The following is a 12,528-nucleotide window of genomic DNA, read 5'->3' on the forward strand; positions in this document are numbered from 1 at the left end:
CTTAATTCCAACTTTATATGTTTTTGGAAATGAGTTAATGCTCCCAGATCAAAGGCAAAAAACCTGTTCTCAGCCACTGTGGTTAAAAGAAAAGAACCAAAAGTAAGAAGGAGAAGTACATACCTTTCAGGGTTGCAACAGCTTCTCCCACTTGACGCAAAAGAAAGGCTCCATCTTCAACATCTTTCAGTGTAACTGTCTTGCTGGAAGCAGTGGAGTCCTTCTTCAGGTCCTCAACAAATGCCTCCAGCTCACTGGCAAAACAAAAAAAGTAGACATAAAATGTAAGCAGGGCTTTCACATTACAGTCAAATACATGTAAATGAATGGACTAAACTAACCCAGAAACCTCAACTACGGCATCTTTAAATCTGACACCACAGGCGGAAAAAACAGCAGGCTACCACGAGGGGAAATGAGGATGCTGGACACTCCTGCTCACAGCATAGGAACAAGCTGACTGATTGATTTCTCTGACAGGCTGAAGATGTGCAGTGCATATTGACCTCAGGGCAGTTGTGCTATAAAGGGCGGGGCGTGTTGTGAAACACGTCTAACAGCCAGACCTCTGGGGATGCGAATCCTAGAAGGGTACAGACACAGTCTACCACTACATCCAGTACTGGTTTGCACCTTGCATTTTCTCATTGCTGATGACATGCAAAGGAATGCACAACAGCAAAGTAAGAACTCAAAACCTGGCACTAATGGCCCCTTGATGCAACCTTGTTTATCTGCTGGGTCCTGCTAGGCAGGATACAGAGTCTTGTTACCAGGAATAGACAGACTGAAACAGCAAGTGTACATTGTGTGCAGCTCTCACTCAGCATTTGGATTGAAAAATTAATCACTTCAGATGTTTTTTTTTCAACCAGTGCTGTCCCGTCCTTCCTCCATCTCCATCTGGTGCTTTCTCATCACCTTTCCCAATACTTTTTCCATGCTTCCATACTTCATGTGAATTTTCACAATCCTTCAGACACATAAACTTTATTTTTGCTTGGGGGGAGCCACTTTTTTTTCCATTTAAAGTTGATACCACATTGCTTTAGCTGGAGTTTCCACACAGAAGCTTAAAATTTCTCAAAACCCCCTGACATGCATTATTGTATCTTGAGATGCACAACTACACAAACATCCATGCAAATACCTTAAAAGGATCATAAATAAGTCCCAAATACCTTGAAAGTGCAGGGGCACTTTCCACCAGACCAGGTTGCTCCAAGCCCCGTCCAACCTGGCCTTGAACACTGCCAGGGATGGGGCAGCCACAGCTTCCCCGGGCAATCTGTGCCAGGGCTTCACCACCCTCAGTGAAGAATTTCTTTCTAATACCTAATCTAAATTTCTCCTCTTTCAGCTTAAAGCCATTACCCCTTGTCCTGTCACTACACACCCTTGTAAGAAGTCCCTCTCCAGATTTCTTGTCATCTCTTGAATATTTATTCTAAGAGAAATCCACCTCTATTGAGATACCAAATTTACTAGAAGGAATATTCCAAGAAGCAGTTTAATTGCATGGTGTACAATGTAAAGCAAACTCTGAACTGACAAACCTGCTACTCATTTTAACCTATTATGGGCCTCATTTCTTGCATCCACTCAGGTAGCAGTTTTGCTGTAAGAGAATCAAGGTATGGACTGATTGCCTAAAAAGGGGTAGGGGAAGACTGCCTTCTGCATCAACTGCAGGCCTTGCATTTCCACATATTTCCCTTGTGCCAGCACTGCCACTTAGATCCAGCAGAAAATTACTTCTTTTCAGCCAGGTCACTTCCTAGATCCATCTCCGTGAACAGGTGACATAGAGAGGAAAAGAGAGGAATAGGTGCACAGTAATGGGATAAAAAGGAGAAAATCTCTTGCAGCACCACTCCACACTTAGGTCACACAGCACAGCCACACAGAACAATTGCAATACACTAGTACTTCTGATATACAGAGAAACAAAACCAGTATTAGGATCTGAACATTAAGTGCACACAGCAAAAAAACCATTTCAATCCAAAGACTAAGAACTTTAGAAATTGTAAAACAATTTTGAATTAAGAATCATAAGTTTCTTCTGAACAGATCACCAAGAAGTGGAAGTAAATGATCCTGTTCCCATTTTAAGACCACTTCTCCTACGACTCTGCCTTGAGCAAGCTGGGGGAGTCAAGATTTCCACTAGCACAAGCATACTTGCAGGAAACAATCCAATGGACCACACGATGGCAGCAAGGGAACGTTTCTCAGGGTATTTTTCTAATGGAAGAAGCTGCGATAATGCAGATTGCTGTCTCTGTGTCTGCCTTTACAATAAAGGCATAGATACACCAGGCAACCAAAAAGATAAGGGCAGAAACTTCAATTTGTTCATGGATGAAAGGAAAAAAAAGGAACAAATACAGAACAATGTTACGATGTTTTAGTAGGTTTCTGATTGTTGGACATACAGGGATAAAGGGAAGACTTCCAGGTAGCTGACAAGGGCTTTCTTTCCTGTTTGTTATTTGAACAGAAACAGAAAGGTCATCATAAAGCCCCTTACATTCCATACAGTGATACTATCAAACAAGACAACTGACCCTCAAATTACTCAGGGGATAACATGTTACACTGCCTCGTGTGGTTAACTGCAAGGGAAAAGAAACTTCAGCCTTCAGAAGCTGAAGTCTGAAACAGATACAGCAGTCTCCAGCATTTCTTTTCCATTGCTGGGGAAGCAATTTGGCTTTAGAGATTGGACTGAGCAAACCCAATTAACAAGAAACTCACATTAATGCAGTTTCAGAAGGCTAATACAAGATAAATGATTTTTCTGCATCTGTGTTTTACCCAGCAGAGCCAAGGCAAACTCTTACGCTGATATCTTTCTTTAGGCAAAAAAGCATGAGAGGATCTGTCTCTGATTGCAGTATCAGTAGAACAGGTTATAAAACAAACCGACAAAATTAATAGTAACAAATCACCCAGGCCAGATGGTATGTGCCCTGGGGTTCAATAGCAGCTCGAGGGTGAAACAGCTGAACTATTAATATTAAGCATCTAACTTCTTGATTAAAATTGCTTTGGCACCAGAATAGTGGAAAGTGTCAGGGATGATACAAATACATTTTTTTAAAGGGGATGGGACTATCCAGGGAACTGTACTCTGGTGAGACTGACATCTAGACTGGTGTAATTGATAGATACCAAAATAAAGAATAAACAGTAAAGAATTAGTGGACCAATGGATAAATATACTGTGTTAGGGAGTAATTAGTGTGATTTGTGTAATGCAAAGGTAAGTAAGTCTCACAAATCCACAAGGAAACAACAAAAGCATAGGGACAAGTTATAGCCCAAAAGGTTTTCAGCAAGGTACCTGAGCAAAAGCTTTCAAGAAAGCAAAGTTGCCATGGGACAAGATAAAAAATTCTCTCATGGATAAAGCAGTGGAAGTAAAGGGAGGGGATCAGTGAACAGCTTACTCAGTGAAAGTAGTTTGCTGGTGGGTTCCACAGGGATTGGTGCTAGGACTGGTGCTTTTCAATGTATTATAAATTATTTAGAAAAAAGGATGAATAGTATAGTAAAAAAAAAAATCTCAAAAGGATATTACATTATTCAGGGGAATAAAAATGCAAGGTGACTGCAGAAGGCTGCAGATGGACCATCTGATACTAATTGACCAGGAAAAAGCCAAAGGTTAAATTAACTCCTAATAAAAGTAAAGTAATGCTCATGAGAAGAGGAGAAATAAAACCAAACCCAACCCCACCTAAAACCAACAAGCTCCCCAAATCCTAAGTCATTATACAGAGTAATGAACTTTGAACCGATAATCATCCTTTGTGAGATGTTGGATTTGTAATGGAAAGCTTATGTGGAACAGGAGGACAGGGAAGCCATCACGTGAAGTCATGGTGTGTCCATGTCCTTTACAGCTGTTGCAGGCTCTGCTCTCCCTATCCCCATCTAACAGATGTGCCCTAAAGCTAGAAAGGGCATAGAGAAAGGCAACAAGATGACAAAATGTATAGAAAGGCTTCTACAAGAGAAGTACCTAAGCAGACTATGGCTTTTTAGGCTGGAAAAGGTATGAGTGGGGGAAAAGAAAGTGGAAAAGGAGTGGGGGAACGTCTATAACATCATGACTAGCATGGTGAGAGTGAACATTCTGCTGTGAATGATGTAAGAGTTTGGGGATTGATTGACAGATGAAAGATTCAAAAACAAACAAAAAGAGATTCTTTCTACCCAAGAAAAGGATTACTCTATAGAATTCATTGCGTCTAGATACTGTAGACAACAAAGTTTACATGAATTTTTAAAAATGCATAAGTTCATGAAAAGTAAACAATCCATGTGGAGCTTTTGCATATGAAGATACCATCTCTGACTTGGAAAATCCCTGATCTGCAAGTCATTAAAAGCCAGGGGATGCGCTCTGAGCCATGTTCTTATATCTTTTCCCAAGTGTCTGCTACTAGTGGCTCTCTAACACTACTAAGCGGGGTTTTGTTTTTACTGAGTTATTCTTTTACAGTTACTCTTATACAAAAGTCTGATACTTTTCCTAACAAAATACAAATTGTAACTTAGTATGGATCGTATCCAATTAGACAGATTGGCTGTGGCTATAATTTAAATTACTGTGCTTACAAAACTCCCTCTATTAAAGTGCTTACAATAATCTACAATCTACAATATAGTAGTCATACCTCTAACATGCTCCTCACAACATAAATACTTTGTTAGCCAATGTGTCATATCACCATCTGTCCTTGGTCTGGTAGATTTTAAGACTAGTATCTACGACACCAAAAGCGTCATATATGACATCTCTAATGTTGAATCGAAAGACTAGATAGAAAAAAACCTACCCAGTTAATTCTGAGTGTGTATTTCACTGCTACAAGAGTGCATAAACACTACGTGTAACTGTGTTCCCTAGATTTCATTAGGTGTCTCTGAACTGTAATCCTGCTACAGCTGTGACACACATGGGCACACTTCTGTAGGCACCATCACAAATGGTACTCCACAGAAAACTTGCTCTCAAATGTACACTGACACTTCTGCTGTTTACAACATGAAACCACCAACATTCTTATTTCTTTATTTCCCAGCGATAATCTTCAGAAGAGCAGAAAGGAGAACTTTTAAAGCTGAGATTTATCACTTCAGAGTAAGTGGCACTTTTGTAAGTACTGCAGAAATCCTTAGGCTGTCCTGTCTTGCGTGAGGCCAGTCTACTGATTTAGTTGCATGATTTAGAAAAGGTCAAGAGGGCAACAGTTGAAATTCTAAGAAATGGTACGTTTTTTGCCCCATTGCTTTGCATTTGTTTATTTATCTTCACTGGGATCAGCTTAACTGAAAGTGCCTATACAGAATGTTAATCTTTTTCAGTGACATTTGATGTTTAATTTTGTGTTGTATGCTCTTCACTATTAACAGCCATCAGCTGCTGAACTGATGTTGTTGGTTGTTGTCAGATGTCACACTGGGCTCTGATCTTGCAAATGTGCAAATATATGACAAAGAAATCTTGTTGGACACCATTGATGGTTTGGTAGGGGTTTTTTTTGTGATTTTATGTTTATTTCTAGCATGTCTCCAAAAGGGTTGAACTAACATTTACAGCCCATGAATGATCTAAGTAAGACATTTTCCTATAACATTAACAAATGAAGCAGCACAGAAGCAGCAGAAACTCTGTGAACAGAAAAAATTCCAAACACTGATAAACCAGAACCATATTGCAATCAAAGTCATATCCTAAATGAACAACTGTAACAACTATTGCCATATGCACTTGACCTCACTCAGTATCCATTTTATGAGGCAATGCTATAAACAGCCATCACACAAATTGTTCTTTCCACAGAGAGCAAACAATCTAGAAGCTAAGCAACGAGGTACACAGGAATAACATGATGAACAGGAGGGTAATTACTTAAGACTATAACACAATGTTATTTAAGACTACAAAATCAGCTGAGAGGATTATATACACTAGCATGGACTGTTACTGCACATTCAACTTCTCTTCACAGAAAACAGACTCCCTTAGTAACAGTCTACTTTGTCTTTACAGATGCACCATTTTTATTACAAATCTTATTAATCTGACAACACATTGATCAACAGGAAAGCTTTACTCTCCTTAGCTGTCAAGAACTGCACCCTTATGACTCTTCCATCATCATTTCCAGTGAGAAACTGACTAGAAAGTTTCTCTCTATTATGGAGCAATTCTTCAGGTGTGAACTACATTCAGTAATGAGAAATAATTAGTTATATAGCCTCTTGCAAATGTGAGTGTTAGAACTAGTTAAATTGCTTATTGATTTCAGCTTCATCTTGCCTCCTGCTGACTCTGAACATGGATTAAAACAAACAACTGGATACCACCAGTCTTGGCAGACCAAAGTTTTTTGTGAAAAGGTCTTACAAATGAGGTACACAGGAATAAGAGCCTTTACAAAACAACAAATAAAAATAAAAGTACTTTTATCTGCAGTTAAGTGTATGGAAATCCCAGTGAGTAAATTTTAGATGGCTCTGCTGACTGCAATTAAACTTAAATCCCCTATTTATAAGCTTCCCCTACCTCTTCTTTGTAACAGCCAAAGTACTTACTATTGAAATCCGATTTTCATACTTAAAGCCAAACTCATTACCTTCCTTTGCATCCATTTGCTCTTGAAGAAATTCCTCCCTCTTTCCCTAAAGCATAATATACATAAAGCTGAAAGCGAGAGCTAGGGTAAGGGGAGGCTTTCAGAAGACAGAGGTGGTCATGATCCTTATATTCATCTGTCCCTTTACAGGGGACTTCTGAAGAGGTTGAAACTCTTCGTACAAGTAGGACTTACCTAATGGGCTGTGCTAAGGAGGACTCCCACTCGGACCAGTAATTTGTATAACACAAAGTTTTACAGCCAACATGAGTGCATGGAAACACATCTAAAACAGCATGTGCACGTGCAATTTCACTGAAGACAGTGGTGAAAGCTACTACTTTATGCAACAAAAAGCCAGGCAAAAGCAACAAATTCTAAGAGGTTTCTCAACTCACCATAACTTCTTTACTATCTTTTCTTCCTCGTTGAGGTATTTCTGCCTTTCTTGTTCCACCAGGTTGCGCTGTCGTTGCACAGGATCTTCCAGCCTCTTCACAGTTTCAATCATTTTGCCATTGATTTCCATCTCTGCTTTCTTCACCATTGCCCTCAGCACCTCCTGGTTCTGCAGCTGTTGCACAAAAGAAATCAACTTCAATTTTTCCTCCTTGACTGATATCCCTGGCAACAGAACACACTGCAGATGCGGAAATAGTTTGGGATAAACACAAGCCTACTGTGTGAGAGAGAGTTTTTACCTTCTTATTTCCCTCTTTAACTTTACCTATAAATATTATTCTGTGGGGAAGTGTTGGAGGTGAGAAAAGCCTAAATCTGGTTAACTTCTAATGTATATATCTAACTTCAAGTTGCAAACTGACAAACAAAAGATGCTGGGATCAGTCCACCACCTTAGGTGCATAACTTTTGCAAGGTTTCTGGCCCCTTTAGTCTGCTCAGTCCAGCATGAATCAAGAATTAATCATGCCTCATAAGAATGCCGGAAGATTGACTTCCACCTTGTGTGTATCTCGTAAGCTTACATATTGCACTGCCCATACGTGCCTAGTGGATAATCCCACACATTAATGTCCAGGCTGGAACGCACTGCTGTTCTCAGAATGGATTTTTTCTGTCTCTCAAGTGGCAGAGGAAGGATTGTGCCATCCGGTGTAATTTGGTACAGACATACAGCTCATCTGCAATACATAAAACCTCCCGCACCACCAAAAAACCACCTTCATAATATGATAATTTTCCTGAGAACTGTAAAAGTCACACCTTCTTTCTTAACTTAGCCTTATGTTAAGTATCTAAAGCACTGATTTTCCTACGGATATGAATTTTCAGAGCAAAATACAGCTAAGAAAGCAAACTAGACTGTACTGTCTTGTGAGTAGCCCTAGAGAAGCTATGTCCCATACTCACACAAACCAAATCTGTTTAAGTCTCTTACTGAAATCACAAGATTCAAAGTGACAAGCAGGGCTCCATCTAGTCACAGCTTTAGAATATAGAATCACAGAATCATAGAATAGTAAGGGTTGGAAAGGACCTTAAGATCATCTAGTTCCAACCCCCCTGCCATGGGCAGGGACACCTTGCACTAAACCATGTGGTCCAAGGCTCTGTCCAACCTGGCCTTGAACACCGCCAGGGATGGAGCATCCACAACCTCCCTGGGCAACCCATTCCAGTGCTTCACCACCCTCACTGTAAAGAACTTCTCCCTTATGTCTAATCTAAACTTCCCCTGTTTAAGTTTGAACCCATTACCCCTTGTCCTGCCACTACAGTCCCTAATGAAGAGTCCCTCCCCAGCATTCTTGTAGACCCCCTTCAGATACTGGAAGGCTGCTATGAGGTCTCCACGCAGCCTTCTCTTCTCCAGGCTGAACAGCCCCAACTCTCTCAGCCTGTCTTCATACGGGAGGTGCTCCAGCCCTCTTATCATCCTCGTGGCCCTCCTCTGGACTCGCTCTAACAGCTCCATGTCCTTTTTATGTTGAGGACACCAGAACTGTACGCAGTACTCCAAGTGAGGTCTCACAAGAGCAGAGTAGAGGGGCAGGATCACCTCCTTCGACCTGCTGGTCACGCTTCTTTTGATGCAGCCCAGGATACGGTTGGCTTTCTGGGCTGCAAGCGCACACTGCCGGCTCATGTTAAGCTTCTCGTCAACCAACACCCCCAAGTCCTTCTCCGCACGGCTGCTCTGATTCTCTTCTCCGCCCAACCTGTAACAGTGCCTGGGATTGCCCCGACCCAGGTGTAGGACCTTGCACTTGGCTTGGTTAAACTTCATAAGGTTGGCACCGGCCCACCTCACAAGCGTGTCAAGGTCCCTCTGGATGGCATCCCTTCCCTTCAGTGTATCAACTGAACCACACAGCTTGGTGTCGTCGGCTGAGGGCACACTCAATCCCACTGTCCATGTCGCCGACACAGACGTTGAACAGGACCGGCCCCAACACCGATCCCTGAGGGGCACCACTTGTTACAGGTTTCCAACTGGACATCGAGCCATTTACCACAACTCTCTGCGTGCAGCCATGGAGCCAGTTCTTTACCCACCGAGTGGTCCATCTATCAAATTGATGTCTCTCCAATTTAGAGAAAAGGATGTCGTATGGGACAGTGTCGAACGCTTTGCACAAGTCCAGGTAGATGACGTCAACTGCTCTGCCCCTGTCCATCAGTTCTGTAGCCCCATCATAGAAGGCCACCAAATTGGTCAGGCAGGATTTCCCCTTAGTGAAGCCATGTTGGCTGTCACCAACCACCTCATTGTTTTTCATGTGCATGTTTTCCAGGAGAAACTGTTCCAAGATTTTGCCAGGCACAGAGGTGAGACTGACTGGTCTGTAGTTTCCCGGGTCTTCCACCTTCCCCTTCTTGAAAATGGGGGTTATATTACCCTTCTTCCAGTCATCAGGAACTTCACCTGACTGCCAGGATTTTTCAAATATGATGGACAGTGGTTTAGCAACTTCATTCGCCAGCTCCTTCAGGACCCGTGGATGGATTTCATCAGGTCCCATGGACTTGTGCACATTCAGGTTCTTAAGATGGTCTCGAACCTGATCCTCTCCTACAGTGGGCCTAAGGTCTTCATTTTCACAGTCCCTGCATTTGCTTTCCAAGACTTTCGTGGTGTGGTCAGAGCATTTGCTAGTGAAGACTGAGGCAAAGAAGTCATTAAGAACCTCAGCCTTTTCCAAATCCATGGTAGTCTGATAGCTTCTGGAGAGGGCCCAACATATAGGCAACACAACTCTGTTAGCCCAGCAGCCATCTCATACTGTAAGTTTTTTAAAAACACCTGTGTCAATTGGGAGACGAAGTTTCAGTTTTAAAACTAGCAATTGAACTGCCAGCTGTCTTCTGAACATCCAGGCTTAACAGCCAAACCACATATAACAAGCAAAGTAACACCACTGCCTAACAGGAAGAATCACAAATATGGGTTGCCTACAAGACAGTATAATGCATTAGGACTTCTTTTTCAGTTGATTTAAGAGAATTCATGGGATTCAGAGAAAAAAAAAAAAAAGAAAAGCCTTTGCCCAGGTCATTCTTTCCAATCCATCATGGGATTTAGAGGAACAAGCTCAAATCTCCCGTCCTAACTCTTTAGTCCTTGTGCCTGACTCTGCCTTCTCCAGCAACGCAAGTGCAATGACAGGGAGGGTGACACTTCACTGAAGTGTAGGAGTGGGGCTGAGCTGTGACAAACAGGAGGTGTTAGCTCAAAACTCAGCTGAAGATAAGTGTTAGCTGTTAGGGAAAAAAATGAAGCTGGAAAACATTTGAAACAGTACAGATTTATAAACATTGTCAGCTGCTTTATACGAGACTGGATTCTTCTGAAGACAGTGCATATGTGTATTTTTCCCCACAATGGGATTAATGTTTGGATTTGATAAATTCAAACCTCTTACAGCAGGCCAGCACAGCTGAGACACACATCTCTTTCATTGTGCCATATTTTCAGGAAGGAAAACATAAATGAATGAATAAATGAGTGAATGAACATGTAACACTTCAGTCATATAGTTTATTCACAGCTCTTTAAAAAGTGGGGAAATTTGACACAGGGAAGCGACTTGGGATATGTGAAACAACTGATCTGAGGTCAGTGAGAAGGTCAGTGACAAGGAGCCAGACTTAAGTCTCAGATGTCCAGAATGTAAGTCTCTATGTTCCTCAGCTAGTAACAGTGACTCCCAGTAATAGCAAAATTAAGTATGTGTGTGTGTGAGGTTAGGCAATGGTAGGTACACTTTTTTTTTCCCTATTATGAAGGTATATAGGGGATCTGTATTTATTGTAGTGACACCTACAGCTAAGGTGCTTGTCACTTCCATTTATGCAGTGTTTGAACAGTATTAGAAAGTTTCAGTAATAAAAGTTCATCCATTTCTGATTACAAGGTTAGGGAATAAAAATACAGCTCTGCAATATTTCAGAAAGCTTGTATGATGAGGACTCCCAAACCTCAATGTCTGGAGTGAGCTCTTGAAGTCTGGGAAATGACTCATCTTGGAATCAGAGACATGTTTTTGCTATTTCTATGAAAATTCATGCAACACTTGGCTAATTCTGGAAAACCTGGTTTTGTTCATGCTTGGGGAACAGGGACAGAAGAAGATGAGAAGGAAGAGGTACAGATGGGTGCAGAGAAAGAGGAGAAGGAACCAGAGGAGAGGAGTAATTGTGAGTTTAAGCAGGGCAGAGTCACCATTCAAAGGACAACATAAGTCAGGGCAAACAGGCGCAGAGGGGAAGAGCTGTGGCTGAGGAAGCGGAGGAAGTCTCTGGCCACTATAGCACATTTACCTCCACATGCTGGAATTGAACTTGATTCTTACTTTTCTTCTGCCAGCAGGTATCAGATCTCAGACCCCCTGGCTAAGTGCACACCTCATTTGTCCCTCAGACCACCTCAGTTACTCTACCACCAGAAGTGAAAGAAATTTTATGTATCTGCCAAAGTTATTCTGGTTCCACAGAGTAGAACTTTTTGTACTGTAACTTTGCTTGAAAACAAGCCAAATAAACAATTTTAGACATTCATGCTTGAAAAGAAACTTTGTTGAACAGTCTTCAAGTTCCAAAGTCAAGTGCCCAAAAGTAAGGAAAAGCAATGCAGGCTTTCCTGTTACCACCAATTGGCAATTTCTTGCTAATTAGAGTTAACTTGACTTGTAACTGCAAGCAGCAATCAAACAGAAAGAAATTTCACATGCTTATTTAGATTTCTAGCATCCTCCTCTACATTCATTATCCTTGGCTCTCACTCCCAGCCTCACCAGTCCCTCCAGATACCTACCTTGTCCCTCTTCTTCATCTACTGCTCCAGCCATTATCTATTACTGCTCTCTCACAAGTACCCCAGCACTGTCCCTGGCACCCACTTCAAGAATAATCTGAACCAGTTTAGATGGCTTTAACCAATTATTATCTATGAGATTTGTAATTGGGAAATCAAGTATTAGTTCACAGTCTTGCTTCTCATTAGGAAACAAGCATGACCTGTCCAGTGGGAGCAGGACCTGTCCTGCTGGGAGGGGCATCTGGGCCACCCACCTCTCCACACACTACAGCGCACAGCACAAACAGGGACTGACTGCATCCAGCTCAGGATCTCTGTAGAATCTGATTATCTAATTCCTAAAGTTTGTTACCATACACAGATTAAACGTAGTCTCACCAATTCTATAATTCAGCTCAAAACATATTTGAATTTCTAATTCAAAGTTACACTTGTGAGACCGAATATCATATACCATTCATGACAGTACTGTTATTATATTTTCCATCCTTTTTGCAGCACTTATTTCCCTGCAAATAATACATTAAGTGAAGGAAAAGCATACATGTATAAACATTCCTAATGCTGAACCTTAATCGTGTCTAACTGCTTTCCCTT

General features: G+C 41.5%; 1 protein-coding gene across 12 annotated transcripts in view; it reads right to left on the bottom strand.

The window, feature by feature from the left end:
- The window catches only part of KIAA1217 (KIAA1217 ortholog), a 345,281-nt gene that overhangs the window by 21,350 nt on the left and 311,403 nt on the right, over window positions 1-12,528 (bottom strand). For all 12 annotated transcript variants that reach the window (XR_003993036.1, XM_030496694.1, XM_030496766.1 and 9 more), the window contains 2 exons: window positions 7,052-7,227; window positions 124-254 (listed from right to left, as the gene is read on the bottom strand). Coding sequence is in view for 11 of the 12 variants with exons in the window: in XM_030496694.1 (XP_030352554.1) it covers window positions 124-254; window positions 7,052-7,227 (307 nt within the window). In the remaining variant the exon portion in view is untranslated. The remainder of the gene's footprint in view (window positions 1-123; window positions 255-7,051; window positions 7,228-12,528) is intronic.

The sequence above is a fragment of the Strigops habroptila genome, chromosome 1 (genome assembly GCF_004027225.2).
Source record: "Strigops habroptila isolate Jane chromosome 1, bStrHab1.2.pri, whole genome shotgun sequence".
Lineage (NCBI taxonomy): Eukaryota > Metazoa > Chordata > Aves > Psittaciformes > Psittacidae > Strigops > Strigops habroptila.